This window comes from Empidonax traillii, unplaced genomic scaffold (genome assembly GCF_003031625.1).
Source record: "Empidonax traillii isolate 1590-97213 ecotype Southwest subspecies unplaced genomic scaffold, ASM303162v1 scaffold45:size3623477, whole genome shotgun sequence".
Lineage (NCBI taxonomy): Eukaryota > Metazoa > Chordata > Aves > Passeriformes > Tyrannidae > Empidonax > Empidonax traillii.
In genome coordinates, this window is record NW_020955238.1 from 2,166,036 (window position 1) to 2,182,523 (window position 16,488).

Genomic DNA, 16,488 nt, shown 5'->3' on the forward strand with positions numbered 1-16,488 from the left:
AGAATCTGCCAGTCACACGCATTTTGGACAATCTTATGGAGATGAAGTCAAACCCTGTGAGTACAACTGCGTTCACACGGAGAGAGGTGGAACAAATGAAATCTTGAGGCTGTGATATATAATATGCTGGGGCTAATTTTTTTCATAATAATGTAGTTAAATCCAATCACGCTGTGTTTCAAGAATAGAACCTTTTTCATAACTATTTACTAAGACTTTTATTATTAAAATAGTTTCTAAACAATGACAATTTATTGTGTCTCATTGGAGCCAGTATTTTTGAGGTTTTTCCTAGTTTGAGCTTCTATTACTTTTCTGCTGTACTGAGCTTCTGTTGCTCCTACATTTCTGCGTTAAGCTGTGGGTTGAAATTTTCTTTGCATCAAGGTGATTTCTTTTTAAAGAGCACAATTTCATGAGTAAAGTAATTACAGAGAGGCATATTAGAGAAAATTTCATTTCCCACATCTTTAAGCTCTGCTGTGTAGCGGAAAACATTTTACTGCCGATTCAGTCATTCTGTTTGCGAGCAGAGATGGTTGTTGTCAGAAAAGTCCTCTTTTTGGCTCGTTTCTGTGAAAATTTACTCAGACTGTTTGAAATTCATATGTTACAAACTTCTGAAATGCTTACGTATTAGCTAGATAATCAAGGCATTTGCTAGAATTTACAACTAAAAATAGCCCTGTGTCTGTTTATGCCTAGTATATAATCAAAGCAGTCATTTTTCTTGCCATGTATTTTAGTTCCTGTAGAAATCTTACGTGTGGTCAACCTGTTCACATACTTGTCCTGAAAGAAATCACTTGTTAAAAGTAATTTAGAATGCTTTAATATGTTTGCCTCATCATATCAGTCTTTCTCTTTTAATGACATCAGAATCAGACATTATATTTATATATGTATTATATCTATATATTATAATTATATAATTATAATATCTCACATTTGTTAGTAGATTTAAAACATTCTTAGTCCACTTTCACTTTCAGGTATTAACTATATGTAAAGGGAGACAAATAATGGTAAAATACAAACATTATCAATATGCAGTTAATCCTTTATTTTCTTAAACTGTACTTCATTGATGTTGCGTGTCATGATTCTTGGCTGATAATTTGCTATCTCTTAACAAACAAAGGAACCGACACTGTTTTCAGTGTTAGTGGATTCTTATTCCTATTTGCAAGAGTTGGAAAACGTGTACAGACATAATTTTAGCTAGTCAACCAGTAGATGTCACCCAGAACACTTACCACAGGAAGCTGAAATTAAAACTGCAGATAACTTTCAAGTACGTGAAAAACAAAACAATTTTTTCAAAATAAACACTAGGTTCCTTAGGCTACAAGTTGTGGAGTTGATCTGGAAAAATTTGCAGTCATATGCGTTGTGGGTTCTGAATTGTTATTGCCACACAGCCAGCACCACTTCGATAATTTGGGAAAAATATTGATCTTCTGAATTAAAAAAGCAGCCATTGAGCCAGTCAGTCAATCAGCAGCTTCATGTTCCACTGGCATGTCAGAGACTGATATTCATGGCCTGAAACAGGGAGTCCTACTTTTCAAGTCATAGGAGACCAGGCAAGCCCTAAAGAATGATTCTCCTAACCTGCAGGAAAATTGACAGCAAGTTTTGGAGTAAATTTCAGCTCACAGAAGCAAGCCAGAGAGTCATTGTGGAATATATTTAGATTTACTGTACCATCAACAGAAGTGAAATTGTATCTGGAAAAGGTCAGTGTGTAGATGTACACCATTGTGGCTTCTTCTGTGCTCATCTTCTCATGTTTGGAGTCCTCTTCTGTTCACCAGAATAGAAAACTATTGCAGTGCAGGCAAAATACAAAGGGAGGGGGAAAAAAACCCTCGTGATTTAATATTTTTACAACACAGAAAAAAAATCTCCATTATAGATATTATTAACCATGGTGATTAGTTTTGAATAAATGCAAGATTAGAGCATATTATTGAAAAGTCAAACAATTATTACAATGAACGTAAATAATTTAATTTCTAGATATGAATTGCAACAATAAATATACAAAATGTACAACTTGTACCATAAACATTCACAAATATTATTGTCAGTTGAAATCTTAAACCTATTTAGAATGATACCCTATACAAAACTGTAAGGTTGTCTGTAAATCACTGTGTGTTACTTGTCCCTGCGGTTTCTTTTGTCTCACAAGGACAAGCTTACCAGCAAGGACAAATAAGTCTATACCTGTGCTTTCCAGGCTTTTCAGAAGCAATAACAGCTAGAACAGTTCTTATGGGCAATAATACCATCTTGTAATTTTTTTAATTTGTCTAGATTAAGTATAGTTACAATTTTTTCTTGAAATACTTATTCAGAAGCATTCCTTGATGACCTTAAAGTAATGCATTACTTGGGTTTTTTTAAAATAATATTTATTGGTCAAAGCATGTTTTTAAGGAATTGCTTTTAAGATTATGTTGTCACAAAGGAATGTTCTGTTCATAAATCTGCTACCATACGTGCTTTGTTTTGGTGTCCCTAAATAGAGATTGAAGGAACCTTAAATCTTCCTAAAAGAAACAAAAATATCTTTTTGTCAAGTATACACAAATTTTAACCCATAGGTATGAAAATGACCCTTATTTACTATAGAATTATGGATGTTCTTTTAAGTGCCTTCTACAGCATGGTTTGATTATTGAGTTAGGACAATCTTTCATAAGTAAAGCTTTACAAAGGAGCTAAGCTTCTGTGAATACAGTATGTACAATTGTATTGCCTTAAGAGGTAGATACATCTTATTTGTGATATATATTAATGAAACTGTATTTTGGTTAATATCATCCCTTTCAGTGTTTATGATATCCTTCAGATTTAGGATGTAGGATTACTTTTCATGCATTACAAAGAAAAATTCTAAAAATAGAGAGTTTCCTTAATCCAAATTAGTCATCTTAGATTCTGCAGAAAAACAAATACGTACTGAAAGTTAATGACACTTCCATGGGATTTTTTCCATTTTAATTTGAAATCTTGAAAATTAAGTTTATATTGTCAAAAGTATGCATTTTCTTCTTGAATTGTTTCAGGAAGACACAAATTCAGTTGTGTGTAAGGAACAGCTATACAGTTGTTTTTATTGGCAGGCTAGCTGTTTCTTAAAGCAAGTAAAATCGAGCAGAGTTTCTTTTCTCTGTACCCTCAGAACTGATTGCAGAAGGAATGGAGTATTTAAACAACAACAACATAACTTATAACATTTAGATTTCTTAACCACTTTTCATGTGTCTACTTATACAAGCCCGCAGTGAACAAACACAGGAGTAATACATTCAGGAGTAAATGTTTGTAATAATGTGTATTAGCTCTGATTTTTAGTTCTGGCATTAATCTGTAATTCATTCTAACAAGCAGAGAAAGTGCAGGTCTTTATCCCAGGTAAACATTTCTTCAATACCTCTCAGTTTTAGTCTATCAATCTCTGTCCATTCCCAGCTCTCTCATTACTTCAAAGTCACTGTATCACCTTTATGTACAAATTTGCCAAAATCATGAATACTGGCAGACTACAAATGTAGTTGAAATTCCCAGTGGAGCATATAAAAGCATTTTACAGAGGTTCAGTGTGAAATCAGATCTAAATTAATTTTTTTTTTAAAAGCCAAACTTCAGGATAGGAGAATTATTTTATGTAACTACATAAAAGTTCCTAATATAAAATAGATTTATTTTATGTGTGTGTAACCACATGTATATTAAATATTTTTTACTATTAGAGGTAGTTATGCTTTGTGAGCTCTAATAAATTTCCCAGATAATCTGTCTGATACTCAACAAATATTTCTGTAGTACAGAATCATCAAAACAGAGGTCTTTGCATGTATCCACATGTATCCACAGAGTACCTAGGTGAAAATATAGTATAGAAACAGCAGAAAGCCAAGGAGATGTCAAAAGGAGTTACTCAGAAGTTTTGTTTTTCGTCCGTTATAATTGGCAAAAATCCTGCTTGTTGCCAATAAAAATACTGGAAGCGCCTCAGTGTTTTGTGTGAAGAAAAAAATTTTTTTGTATAGTTTAGACAGTCAGACTTTTCAAATGCTTGTGGAACTCATTTCTTCTTCAAGAGCTTAATTTTAGTTTAATAGTAGTCATAAATCATGAAATGAGAAGGATAAGTTACATAACAGTAGCAGAATCTGTCTTGTATTTAGCATTCACTGCCACAGAAGTGTTTTGTTTTATAATGTTAAAACAATAGAAGATCTCTGTAAGCTGGAAAATTTTAGCATTTATAACTAACCGTGTGGTGCTCCTCTAAAGCTGGTAACAGAGTAATTTTTCTTTCTGCATACTGCCTTTCTGTTGGGATTTATTATGCAACCAGTGTATTTTTTGGAAAGTGTGTGATAGTCAATTTTAGATGGACCAGAAATAAAAAGCTTAATAGTACCCTTACAGCTTCTCACTGCTGTTTATTCTGTGCTGGTTCAGTTACATCCAAACTTTGTAAATATTAGTGGACACCACAATTAATTTTGAATTATGTGATGGGAAATTATGTTGGTTTGAACTATGTTTAACATAATAGATACAAGCCAAAATGCCAATCTTTTGAGATAAAAACATACTTTTTAACAGGAGACAGATGACTACCGGTATTTTGACCCCAAGATGCTACGAGGCAGTGACAGGTGAGTTTACTATGAGTTTTGCTTCTTTCTTTGTACCCTGTGAAAAGGCTAATTTAAGAAACTTGGTTTTATTTTACTTGCTGACTACAAGTAATTAATTTTAGTCATTGATTCTAAGTCAAGACAGTTGGTGTTGAAGGAATTCACAGTGGGAACTTGGATCAACCAGATAAATCTTGTAACACTGAAAAAAAAAAATCTTTGTTCCAGTGACTGAACATGCTGCTAACATGTACATCAGTTCAGTCATGGGAATTTGTACTTGTATTTAGCAATAATAAATGTTAGAGTTCTTCATAGTTGTCCTGCTTGGTTCTCTGAAACTTTGTGGTTTTCCACTGTTTGAAAAAAAAAAAAAAAAAAAACACTGAAAGTTGACTGCATTTGCTTTTGAGTTGGTTGGTGCACATTTTGTGTTCATGTGCATATTAAAGGAGACTTGGATGTAGTTTATTTTACCAAAAATAAAAGAGAGGAAGAGGAATTACACTAGAAGTTTATAAATTTTTATCTTTTGCTTTATATCTTTGACCAATAGCTGGCTAATAGTCTCGCCTACTCTAATATCCAAGAGACAGATAATATACTTTATTATACCTTCTAAAAATAATTTTCATCAAACTTATGAGAAAACAATCATTAGCTCATTTAGTTGCAGGAGTTTATTACAGGACAATTGTGGATAAAGTAGGTCCAGGCTTGGTTTTAGTTGCTTGCATGAAGCATCTGTTCTTGAAACATGGAAAGTAATAAGAAATAAATTTCAGATAATACGCAAGTTTTACTGCAAAGTGTTGGAGATTATATAATTTCAAAGATGAGCAGATTTTCAAAGCATCGGAGAAGAAAATTGCTAGTATTTTATGTTTTAATTTTAACTCCCATTGTTGTGTAATATTTTTGTAGCATTTCTGGTGGGTTTTGTGCAAAAGCGCAAAGATTTGTTTCACTAAAGCCAAAGAGTTTTTCTCATGTAAATATGCTTTTTTACCCACTCTGTGTAGTTCCTATGTTGCTTTAAACAGCGTAGAAATAAGCATTTACAGCAGTTCATAAACGTGCCAGTCTGTGGAGCTATAATAGTCATCACAGGGAAAAGCTTTAAATTTCTGGTTTGGGGGTTTTTTGAGTTTTGTATGTAAACTTAAGTTATATTCCTTAAATCATATTTGAGCGTGACAGCAAAACTCTTAATACAGCCATATAGGGGTTTGTTATATAGATGATAAAAAACATAGGTTAGCTGGCTTGACAAAATATTACTTGGTTAAAATACTGATATCAAATATTATAATTAATGGGACAGTGTTAAGAAGTGACTAATTTTATTTTCTAATCTAGTCCTATTTTAAAAAATATTGGCATTGTTATCTATTATGTTTTAAATAGACTAGAAACTGCATTACTGTAAGTCAGTCTTAGTCAAAGAGTATCTTTATATCCTGTGTAAAGCTTATGTCAGATATAAACAGGCCTTGTCCTCTGAAAGGATGTCACAAAATGTTTGTGGATTTGCTATATCATATTTAAAAGAGAACATTGGGGTTACACTTCTACTTATGGGGAGTCTGCATGTATTCATGACGGACAAAGCGACATATTAGACATAGCCATTCCCTTTTAAAACCTGTTTTTCTGGTACACTGGAATAATCTCTGTTGAGTCAGTTTTTGTTGGTCACTCTGAGAAAACTTCTTGGAATAAGAGAAGAGGTAAGTTGAAAGGGAAAATGTAATGCTTTTAATCTGTGTTAGAACATAGGATGTATTTGACTACCTGGGGCTGCAGATAGGAAGGTAGTGGTAGTGTGTGAGCAAAGGGCAGGAGGGCAGACTGACCGTTCATAGCCTTTGCTTTGCTTTGCCCTTCCTCCTGAAGGTGCAAGGTTTCTCCCCCTGTCCATGCTACCTGCCTGTGAATTCAAATGGAGAGGAAGAGTCTGAACCACCCAGCCTGTAACATACCTTTTCCTCCCTAGATAATTTTAATCCTACATACCTCCTGACTATAGTAGTTTTTGAGATTTTGTAGCTGTATGCAGCCACTGCAAATTGACTGGCTTCCCTGGTTAAGATTCCAGCAGGATTTCTGAGTGCCATGAACTGTGCTAATACTGATGACATTTTTTACTAATAGTATTTGCTCCTACGCAACAGCACTATAGTTAGAGCTTTTAGAGTCTGGAAGAGTTGTTGTCATCAAGCTTATGAATCAAACAGCAACCTTAAAAATGACGAAGTAAAACTCCTATTTACTCGTGTATTCAGTCCTGTAGAATGAATGATTTTCTATAACAAATAATTTACATAAAATACTTGGAGGATAAATGCAGAATGGTAATTATTGTCCTATTTTATACTTTTGTCTAATATTATATAGTATTTAATAAACATGATGTGTACATTACTTATTTTGCATATTTATATTCATGTCTAATAAAATTTGAGCTGTATGTTTTTGTGTGGTTTTTTTATAGCTCAGTTCCAAGAAATAAAAATCCATTCCAGGAGGTAAGTCACATAAGAATTATTTTTCAATGTACATGTGTTAAAAATAAATAAATCCTGAAGTACCAGTCATTTTTGCTAATCATGATTAAGAAAATAAGAGGTCTTGTTTGCAAAAAAAAGGCACTTAAAACTAATTATATCTAGTATTAATTATAATTAGCTGTTATTGTGAAGAAGGCTTTTTATCTTCAAAGAACTGTGTAAGCATGAACGAATACTGGAGAAAAAAAAATCTAGCAAATTCTTCTGAAGGTAATACAAGGACTTACTAATATCCTGATTGGGTATTGAGCAATTTAAACCCCCATTTTTATATCAAATCTTGAGAATGCTCTCTAGATTTAATTCTCTGCCCAGCCTTAAACAGCAGTGTTGACCACTGATGTACATGACTATTGTAAACAGTCTCTGCAATTAAAGGAAAAAGGCAAAATCATTAATGTTGTCATTTCGTACAAATGCCTGTAACTGTCAGTATTTTTCAACATAAATATTTGCAAATAGTAGAAATCTTACTACCAAGTTTCATAAGCAAAATCTTTGCCTTGGCAAAGACATACAAATGTCTCAGATTTCTCCTGAATGTTCTAATTATTCTCCAGAACAAAAGAAATACCATGTGATATCATATATATGGCTAACAGATGGTCATAGCAAAAATGTCAGTAGTAATAACAATAATACAACTATTAAGTCTCCTTTTTCTAGTCATTAATTATTCTCTTTTAAGCACAGCCTAGAAAATACTGATGGCCTTTACCTGTAATATTATAGATTATTACCATTAGTAAGTGGGGAGGGAAAGAACAAAAAAAGTAATATGTTGAAACAGCATATATATCAAGTATTTCTTAATAGAAGATTGTGATTATTTCTGTTTTGGATTTAAAGATTTGCTGTTTTACTACTGAAATTATGAGAATTTCAATGCATACTGTGATAATGTGTGTGTTGCCTTTTAGGCCATAGTGTTTATAGTTGGAGGAGGCAACTATATTGAATATCAAAATCTTATTGACTACATAAAGGTACGTGTACTTCTTTGGTTGTAGTGTATAACTTACTGATAGAAACCAGTCATAGCAGCTTTTCTGTAATATTTAGTATTTGGAAGATCAAGTCAATGAAATTAGCCTTAACATCCTTATTCTATAGAGTCTGGGAAAAAATTATGTAAGAAAGCAGTAGAAATTGTGGATTACTAATTCAGACCAAGGAAGACCTGTTTCTGGTATTTTGCTCATGTTGCACTTTAGAATTGAGTAAATAATATGCATTCTTCTTTATTTTGTCTTCATACACATGAGCATGGTTGAAAACTGTAGCAGATGTAGCTAAGTGAATTAACCTGTCTTCTGTACTGATACATCAAATGGCTGTTCATACTGTTTTAGAGTCCTGTTACTAGTTTTCATTTGCTGTTCTTAAATAAAGCAGCTGTAGCGTATCATAACCTTGAAAGTAAGGAACTGCTCAGAATTCTTTCGTTTTCATAAATATTGCAAAAGAGATACCACAGTGCTTTTTTGTATGCAGCTCAGGAATGTGGAGTCAGTTCAAAATACAACCTGCAGATAACAAGTATCTTATGACAATCTTCCATGAGTGTAAAGGGTTTCAAAAGCCAACATAGTTCAAATACTATGCTATCTGTCAAAGCAAATATAAAATTGGCATCAATATCTAAGCATTTATTACTTACCCACATTTAGAAGTTTTCACTGATGAGTTAATGGAAGCTCGTTCTTGTTACGCTGTATCATTTAATTCTGTGTAGAAATCATAGGATATGCAGAAAGAAAACATATGCACAAAGAAGAAAATACGTAACCAACTGTGTAACAGATCTGATTTCTCTGGTTCCAGATGGCCAGTCTAGCAGAATACAAAATCAGGGGATGGAGAAAAGTAACTAAATCATTAGTGTTCCTGGGGAGTGGAGATGGTATTCCAGCACTTTCCAAGAATAAAAAAATACAAAAGGAATCTTAGTAAAATTTTTTAAAAAAAGTAAAAAATTATTAAAGAGCAGCAGCATACCATTCTTTCTTCCTGATCCTAACCTTGTTCATGGTACAGTTGTCCTGTCGTGTGGTAGACTGGATTGAGGCTTTTCACACAAAATATATATGGAGCATTAATCACTGAAAAACACTTCTTCCAAAAAACAAGTACATGAGGGCTTTATGTCCAGGTAAATCATGAAGAATGAAAAGTCAGAACATGTGTGCTGATTTTTCCCCTCTAACAGGCAGCCATTTTGGGACAAAGATGGTCTGGATAGGGGAAAGGATAGAAGAGGAATGTAAATTAAAGAAGTCATTTAAATTCTGCTTAGCACTTATCACCATCCTTGATAACTAATTCAGTGAGGCATCTGCCTGTAGCAGCGTGCCTTGTCAAACATTTAGCTTGCTCCTTAATTTACACAAGGCCACTTCAGGTACAATACCAATTCAAAAGATGCTCAGCAACATGTGTATTTGTGGTGTATATTTGTTACTTCCTACTAAATAAACCTCTGAATTCCCTAGAGGCTAATACTCTCCTCTGATTATAGCAGCACACTGACAGAACTGATGTTTGCTGTGTATGTGTATGTACAGGGCATTTGTAAGGTGACAGGTTAAGCACTCGGCACTTCATAGGAAGTGACAGGAAGCTGAAATTTCTGAGAAATAAGAGGGCAAACAGGAGGTCATTTGATAAACAGAGGGAGAGTACAGAAGGAACTGAAAACTACATGAATGGTAATGTTAATTAGATCTTATGGAGAGTCAGAAGTTGAACATACTTTTTCTTCTCCTGGAACCTGTGAGCAGTTGTCACTGCTGAAGGGTGCTGTATGTTTCTCCAGTCAAACAGTGTACCTTGAGCACTGGGAAATGACTTCCCAAGGGGAAAGACTCCTTCACCTTTATTCCTCTTAGCTATTTGCTCTTCAGAAGACAAGGTTAATGAAAACCTCAATTCTACCTCCCACCACCTAGAGACTTGTGTGCCTCTCATAGGTGACTCTTACAGGCTTATTCAATAAAATTTGCTTTTCCATGTGGCACACTTCCAGCATCTATAGTTTCGACAGATGTATGTAGCTTATTAATTATTCTCATATTCAATCAGTCTTCCCCCAGAATAAAAAAAAAAGAGAAAAATCAACATCTCTTGCTTGAGAAAAATCAACATGTTCTTGCAAGCAGATACCACAGAGATTTTATTCACTGCTTTATTTTTCTAAGCACTATCTGTTTTGCCAGTTTGCATCTGAAAGCACAGAGAAAGTATTTTAAAACTTTCTAAAACAGGAAGCAATGTTCATTCAGCTTTGACATTCTGAGGGTTTTTTTTGTAGAAGAATTAAGAGGAACACTCAAATCCAATTATTTGCAGTTCAGTGCTAGAATGGACTATCTCACAACATCAAAAAGCAAATATTTAGAATGTCATTAAGGCAGATTGTGCCTTAAAATGGATATATTGGCCAAGATCAGTTCAACATGCTGAAACCATGTCACCAGAATTGCAATCCATAGGGAGCCTCCAAGAGCAGGCTAGCATACTGCTTTGTACAAAAGAATGTAGCATATCCTTTGATTTCCTTTTGTAGATGGTTGGAAAACTACTTGTTAATCTGTTCCAGTCACAAGAAATTTAAATCAATCATAGTTTTTCAGTCATTAAGAAATACTGGACTTTGAAGAGTACTGAGGTTTAGGGGTTTTTTTAGATATTAAGCAGTTTCAACTTGGCTCCAATCATTCTTTGCAGATATAGTTCTTTGTTTGAATAAACTAAGAAATGAACATGAATTACATACACATATTTAAAATTCCACTTTTAGAGGAACATCTGTGACAAACTGGAAGTGTACATTCATGTTTCTTAGAGCTGTCTGAAAGGCAACAGTCTCATTTTACAGTTATTTGTATAGTTCAAAATTTCAGTTAGAGGAAGAAGCAAATGCTACTCAGTCACGGTATGGAAAGGGGAATCTGTCAAAATACTGGTTTAGAACACAGATATCAAGATTTGAAAGAATGGCCTGAAACACCCGAAGAGGAAAGCTCAAGATCCCGCTCAGCAACAAGAATAGCTTATTACTACAAAACACTTAATAAGGATGAGAACTTGAACCAGGATTACCATCTCCCCAATAGCATACCCACCAGCTAAGGACTGTTTAAATCTGCTTTCGTTACTTTCTGCTGAAATGACACAATTAGCAGTTTATGTGAATCATTTGTCAAGGCTTACATTCCTATTTTGCTCTTTAATAGGTAAATTTTACCTAACTAATATGGGAAAAGGCAAAATAACAGTGAAACAGATTTCTCAAGCCTGTGCTAGAACTTTGAAAACCCAGGGGATTATTGCCCAACACTGGAAGTAAACTCAGTCTGAAACTATGTATAACTTCTTAAACTAATTTTCACTTCCCAAATGCTAACATAGCACTTTAGTAGCCTTACTATATCAAGCAAATACTATTGAACTGCAAACTAAGTTTATTATGCATCTGAGTGAAATCAACAAAACATTTTGTTTTAGAATCCCTCTAAAAAAAAAAAACAACATCATCGTATGGAATAAATTACAGGTTGAAGTTTTCAGGCTTTAACCCAAAAGAAGCAGTAAATATGTTTGCACTGTTCTTTGCGAATCGCCCAGTTATTTTAGGGAGTAAGGCTTTGCTCACGTAAGGTTGTTAGCTTCCTTAAGCTGTTCTTAGATACATCAGAGAGTTTTGCATTCTAGTGAGTTTAAATGTATAAGATGTCCCATTTTTCCACTTTCTGCCTCTGGTCCCTTATTTTGCACTTCAGTTTATTTACAGGTTTTTTTACTTGCAGTGGAGCAACTATCCTTTTTCCAGCCAGAAGTGTAAGACTTCAATATCATCGAGATCTTACTGGGTTCTTTGAGTATATAATTAGTTTAAGCCACTTCTGCTCTCTGTTAAACACTTTATTTCTTATGCATTTTTCTTTTTTAGGGTAAACAAGGCAAACATGTCCTGTATGGCTGCAGTGAACTTTTTAATGCTACACAGTTTATAAAACAGGTAGATAACTTTGATAACCTCTGTAATATTTATTCCTTCTTTAACTGTGTATTGACTTATGTAACTCTACATCTCTCCATGGATTTTTACCAAAAAAAAAAACCTAATTTGTGAAGGATTAATACATGTTCTTGTTAACCGTTTTTGTTTGCTTGAAGTGGGAGTTTGAAGCCATTATTTTTAATTAGCTTTTGAAGGCTATATTGTGCATGTGAGTTCACAGGTAATGCAGGTGAACAAGTTCATAATTACCTTTTTATAAATCCTAGTGAAAAAAATTGTATTGGTTCTTGATACATTCACAAATAACATGTCTTTCCAGGCTATTCTTGCAACAGTTTGACATTTGCCCTGGTTTATAAATATGTGTGTGTATATATATAAATGCTGGCCTAGCTTAAGCTAGTTGTCCATACCTATACTAAAATCTGTATTTTAGTGTTTTTAAACGTCATCATCACCGTTACTTCTCTATGCCTCATTCCATTATAATACAAAAAAAAAAAAATTATTCATGGTAGTCAGAAATAGCAGCCCCTCAATATCTATCAACAGCTATGATTTTATGTCCTAAGATGAGCTAAGTTGTTATTCAAAACTATATATAAAAAAAACTAAATTATTTTTGTTACACTTGAAGTAGACAAATGGTACTTACCAGCTTTTAACTCCTCATTCAGCTTAATTAACATTTTTGTTGTTTTGACTGTGTACACTGTACCTTTACCTCTGAGATTTATTCAGATCTGAAGATTTGAAGCTCAGATCCTCTTCTTTGAGGGTATGCATTAAATATTCTATTAACAGCATACTTTTGGTTGTCAGACACAAACTTAAAAGCTTATAGGACAGAAATATTTACTGTATGAACTGGATATTAGTTTGACTGAAAGATTAAGGTTAACAACCTAATGATTTTCTGTCTCTTCATGTTTAGCTGTCCCAGCTTGGCCAGAAATAAGACTGAAACACCTGGATGGCAATGTGACAACAGAATTGTTACCATATTCAGATATCTTCATATCTTTAGTTTTGTCATTATATTAAAACTTAAACCTGTTTAACTAATATGATAACTTTTAAAAAAATGTATAATTAATATGCTGTATTATTTCAGAAATAAACCTTAAAACCTGCTATATTTTTGGTGGGGGTCACTTTTACATGATTAAATTTTAAATGCAGTATTCGCTATGGTATATGACAGAGATGGCTGAAAAGCATGGCATTTTGAAGTTCTTATATGTAAGTTTCTGATACAGTAAATGGGGCAACAGTTTCAAGAAAAGGTCAAGTCTGTCCTTCGATATGTTCTTCTTGAAAGCCAGAATATTTGATAAAATTGAAAAGGACAGAACTACCTTTTAGGGCCACAAACAAACAGCCTTAGTGCTAGAGAACTAGTTCTTACCCTTTTATTTTAACCGAAGTCATTATACTTAGATTTGTGCAGTCTTTGCTTGGTAGTCGAGAGATGTACTTGAAGATACCTTCAATGTAAGTTTCTGGTGCAGTAATTTAGCTTTTCTCTTAAGAGAAAATTGCTTGTCTACACAGTCACAGTTTCAAACTGTAGAACTTAAATCTTTTTTTTTTTCTGCACTTTTTATTGTAACTGCTTTGACTGTTATGTTTGGGAAGAACCCAAATCATACTCACAAAACAGTTCTTAACTGTTTTATAAGCACATATTTAAAATACAGTTTTTAACAGTTCCATTAGGCAGGGGCAGTTTAGTAGTTCAAAGAATCTCATTATATAATTATGTTTTGCTAGTAATGATAGCTCTGGAGAGTGCATAGAGGAATTGAAAGAAGGTAACAAAATTTTTTTTATAGTTGTAAGTCTCTGCCTCTAGAAATGACCTCTCTGGAAACAGCACTGCTACAGGTGAAGTAATAATATGCCTCCAAAATGAGGCTTAACACACACAAAAAGCACAAGGAAAACACTTCTAGTGGAACAACAAACTGTGAAATCATAAGAATTACTGGCTTACTGTAAATTTTTCAGCAGTGTTTTTTACACCATTCTTCAATGTTGAACATTGATTTTTCACTAAACACAATACCTTTTCCCCAGCTAGATTTTTTTTATAACATTTATACAAGAAATGCAGTTGATTATTCCTTGAAAGTATCACAAGAAAAATATGCATAATCTGGACCATGTTATCAAAAAGTAATAATGTTATTTAATTATCTCACCTGAGCATTGTAAGCTACTCCATGCTACTAGTATAAATTTCTAACTTTGCCAGGTCAATAAATATATTTATTATGTTGTTTATTGTAGTTGTTGCATGTGAGCATTCTCCCAGACTTCAGTAAGCAAGGATTCACTGTCAGATGCAGCTTGTTCTAATTCCCTAAGCATATACTATATTTGTTAGTAAAAACAAAGGTCAAAATGTGTTTAGAAAAGAAAATTACATTTAAAGTGTTTATTGCCTCCTGTGGGAGTTCATTCTGGGCTCTTGAAATAATCCCTTCTCAATTGTTCTTCCTATAAAGAGTTTTAACCTTGCAGCTGATAACTGTTTTACCAAAAACCTGCCAATTGCTTTTTGTCCAGATCTTGGCACCGCTCACTTAAACCGCTCACTTAATCACAGCTTACAGAATTCATTCTTTCAGTAAACTGTGTAAAGATACCAGAAATTACCTCGGTGGCTACATTCAAAAAATCTCAGTTTTCAGTCTTTACACTGCCTCTGGAGAAATGTTTCATTTTTGCCCAGCTTTATAGCTGGGTCTTCACGTCTGCACTGGCCAATTGGAGGTTTGGGTTTTTAAAGGAAAAATTAATAAGTACAATTTTCGTACTTCAAACATTCTTCTTCCTCTCTAAACTCTGGTTTTGTTCTAGTAGTAGTACTAAAGCTCTTTGCTACCAATAAGGTAAGGCTTTACAGCTCTGTCTCTGTAGGGGTATACCTACATCATGCTTCTTCCCTGCTGACAGTTTGAGTTACGGCGTGCTGGTGCTTGTTACGTGACCCTTTTTCCCCGACAACCTATCGTGGATGTAGGAATGTGGAAGGTTGTACAAGAAGTCTCTATGGTTAATCCAGAGGCAAACAATGTTAAAAGTAAGCTGTTTCTTTGGTAAGTTTGTTCAATTTATAGCCAGTCACTGTGCCCTTCCTATCCTCAAAGGCCTGTGCTTAAAGGAGGGGTTGTCTGTGGCTCAGTGGATCTTTTAAGTAAAATAATAGCAGCAGCATTCATGCTGCTAATAAATACGTTGAGCAGCTGCATAGAGGGCGGGGAGGTTTGGAACTTTTCTAGCTCCTTCTCTGTTAACAAGCTTCTGAGAGGGCCAGCGCCAGCGCCACCGTCTGGCACAGCAGTTCCAACTTCCACGTCTCAGGACAGGCAGTTCTTCGTTGGTATCTGCCTTCCCAGGCAGGTAAGTAAAAACAGCACTAGGCTGACTGTCAAAGTGCTAAACCTCTTCTCAGGAAGAAAATTACAAGGCTGGTCTTCAGCTGTAGAAAATGGGCACATCTATATTTCAGGAAGTATAGAAAGATCTTAAAAATCATTGCATGTACTTAAGAATTAATTCACATTTTGAAATTATAACCCTTCACTTGCTTTCTTGCTTTAATTTAAAGGTTTTAGAATATTTGGATGGATATTTTTTGATTTACTGATTAATTTAGTGCCTCTGTTTTTCAGAATTAAACACTTCTAAAAAAGAAAAAGTAACAATTAAAAAAAATGAAACAATCAGAATAAGTTGAAGCTTCTGGAGACCACCATGTGGTTTAAATGCCCTTACTTGTATAACATTCTCAGATAGAAATGAGATACAAATAATTCTTAAGTTAGAAGTAGATTTTGCTAAGATTGATGGCGTTTACATCAGTCTGAATGGAATGCAAAGTAGTAGCTTTTTCCCGAAACACATCAGTTCTGTAGAGAATAGGAACACTGCTGTCAGTCACAGTTACTGAGCCAACACTGCTGTGCACACAGAGCTCCAGGACTAGATTGAAGAAAGTGCAGCACTTCTCTTTTTGCTTAAATGATACACTCCAAAATTGCTTAGTGGTTAATCCAATGTGTTGGCTGGAGCAATCCTAAGAAGTTTAAGATGTAAAGGGTTTATAAATAGGTACATAGGAATTTACTTCAAAACTATCACAGCTATGTTCTTCAGATCTGAAATAAAAGATGTTGGGCTGGAACAACCTTGTATCCCTTGTTTACTGACAGTGGAGAGACCA

At 34.1% G+C, this 16,488-nt stretch overlaps 1 protein-coding gene across 2 annotated transcripts in view; it reads left to right on the forward strand.

The window, feature by feature from the left end:
• The window catches only part of SCFD1 (sec1 family domain containing 1), a 52,732-nt gene extending 38,189 nt beyond the window's left edge, over window positions 1–14,543 (forward strand). The window contains exons 20-25 of one of the 2 annotated variants that reach the window (XM_027878750.1): window positions 3–56; window positions 4,630–4,682; window positions 7,159–7,192; window positions 8,155–8,220; window positions 12,186–12,254; window positions 13,192–13,389. In XM_027878750.1, coding sequence (XP_027734551.1) covers window positions 3–56; window positions 4,630–4,682; window positions 7,159–7,192; window positions 8,155–8,220; window positions 12,186–12,254; window positions 13,192–13,215 — 300 coding nt within the window. In that variant the 3' untranslated portion in view covers window positions 13,216–13,389. Of the gene's footprint in view, window positions 1–2; window positions 57–4,629; window positions 4,683–7,158; window positions 7,193–8,154; window positions 8,221–12,185; window positions 12,255–13,191 lie in introns of both variants that reach the window. The other variant, XM_027878749.1, reaches the window with a different exon arrangement.
• Window positions 14,544–16,488: the final 1,945 nt, after the last annotated feature.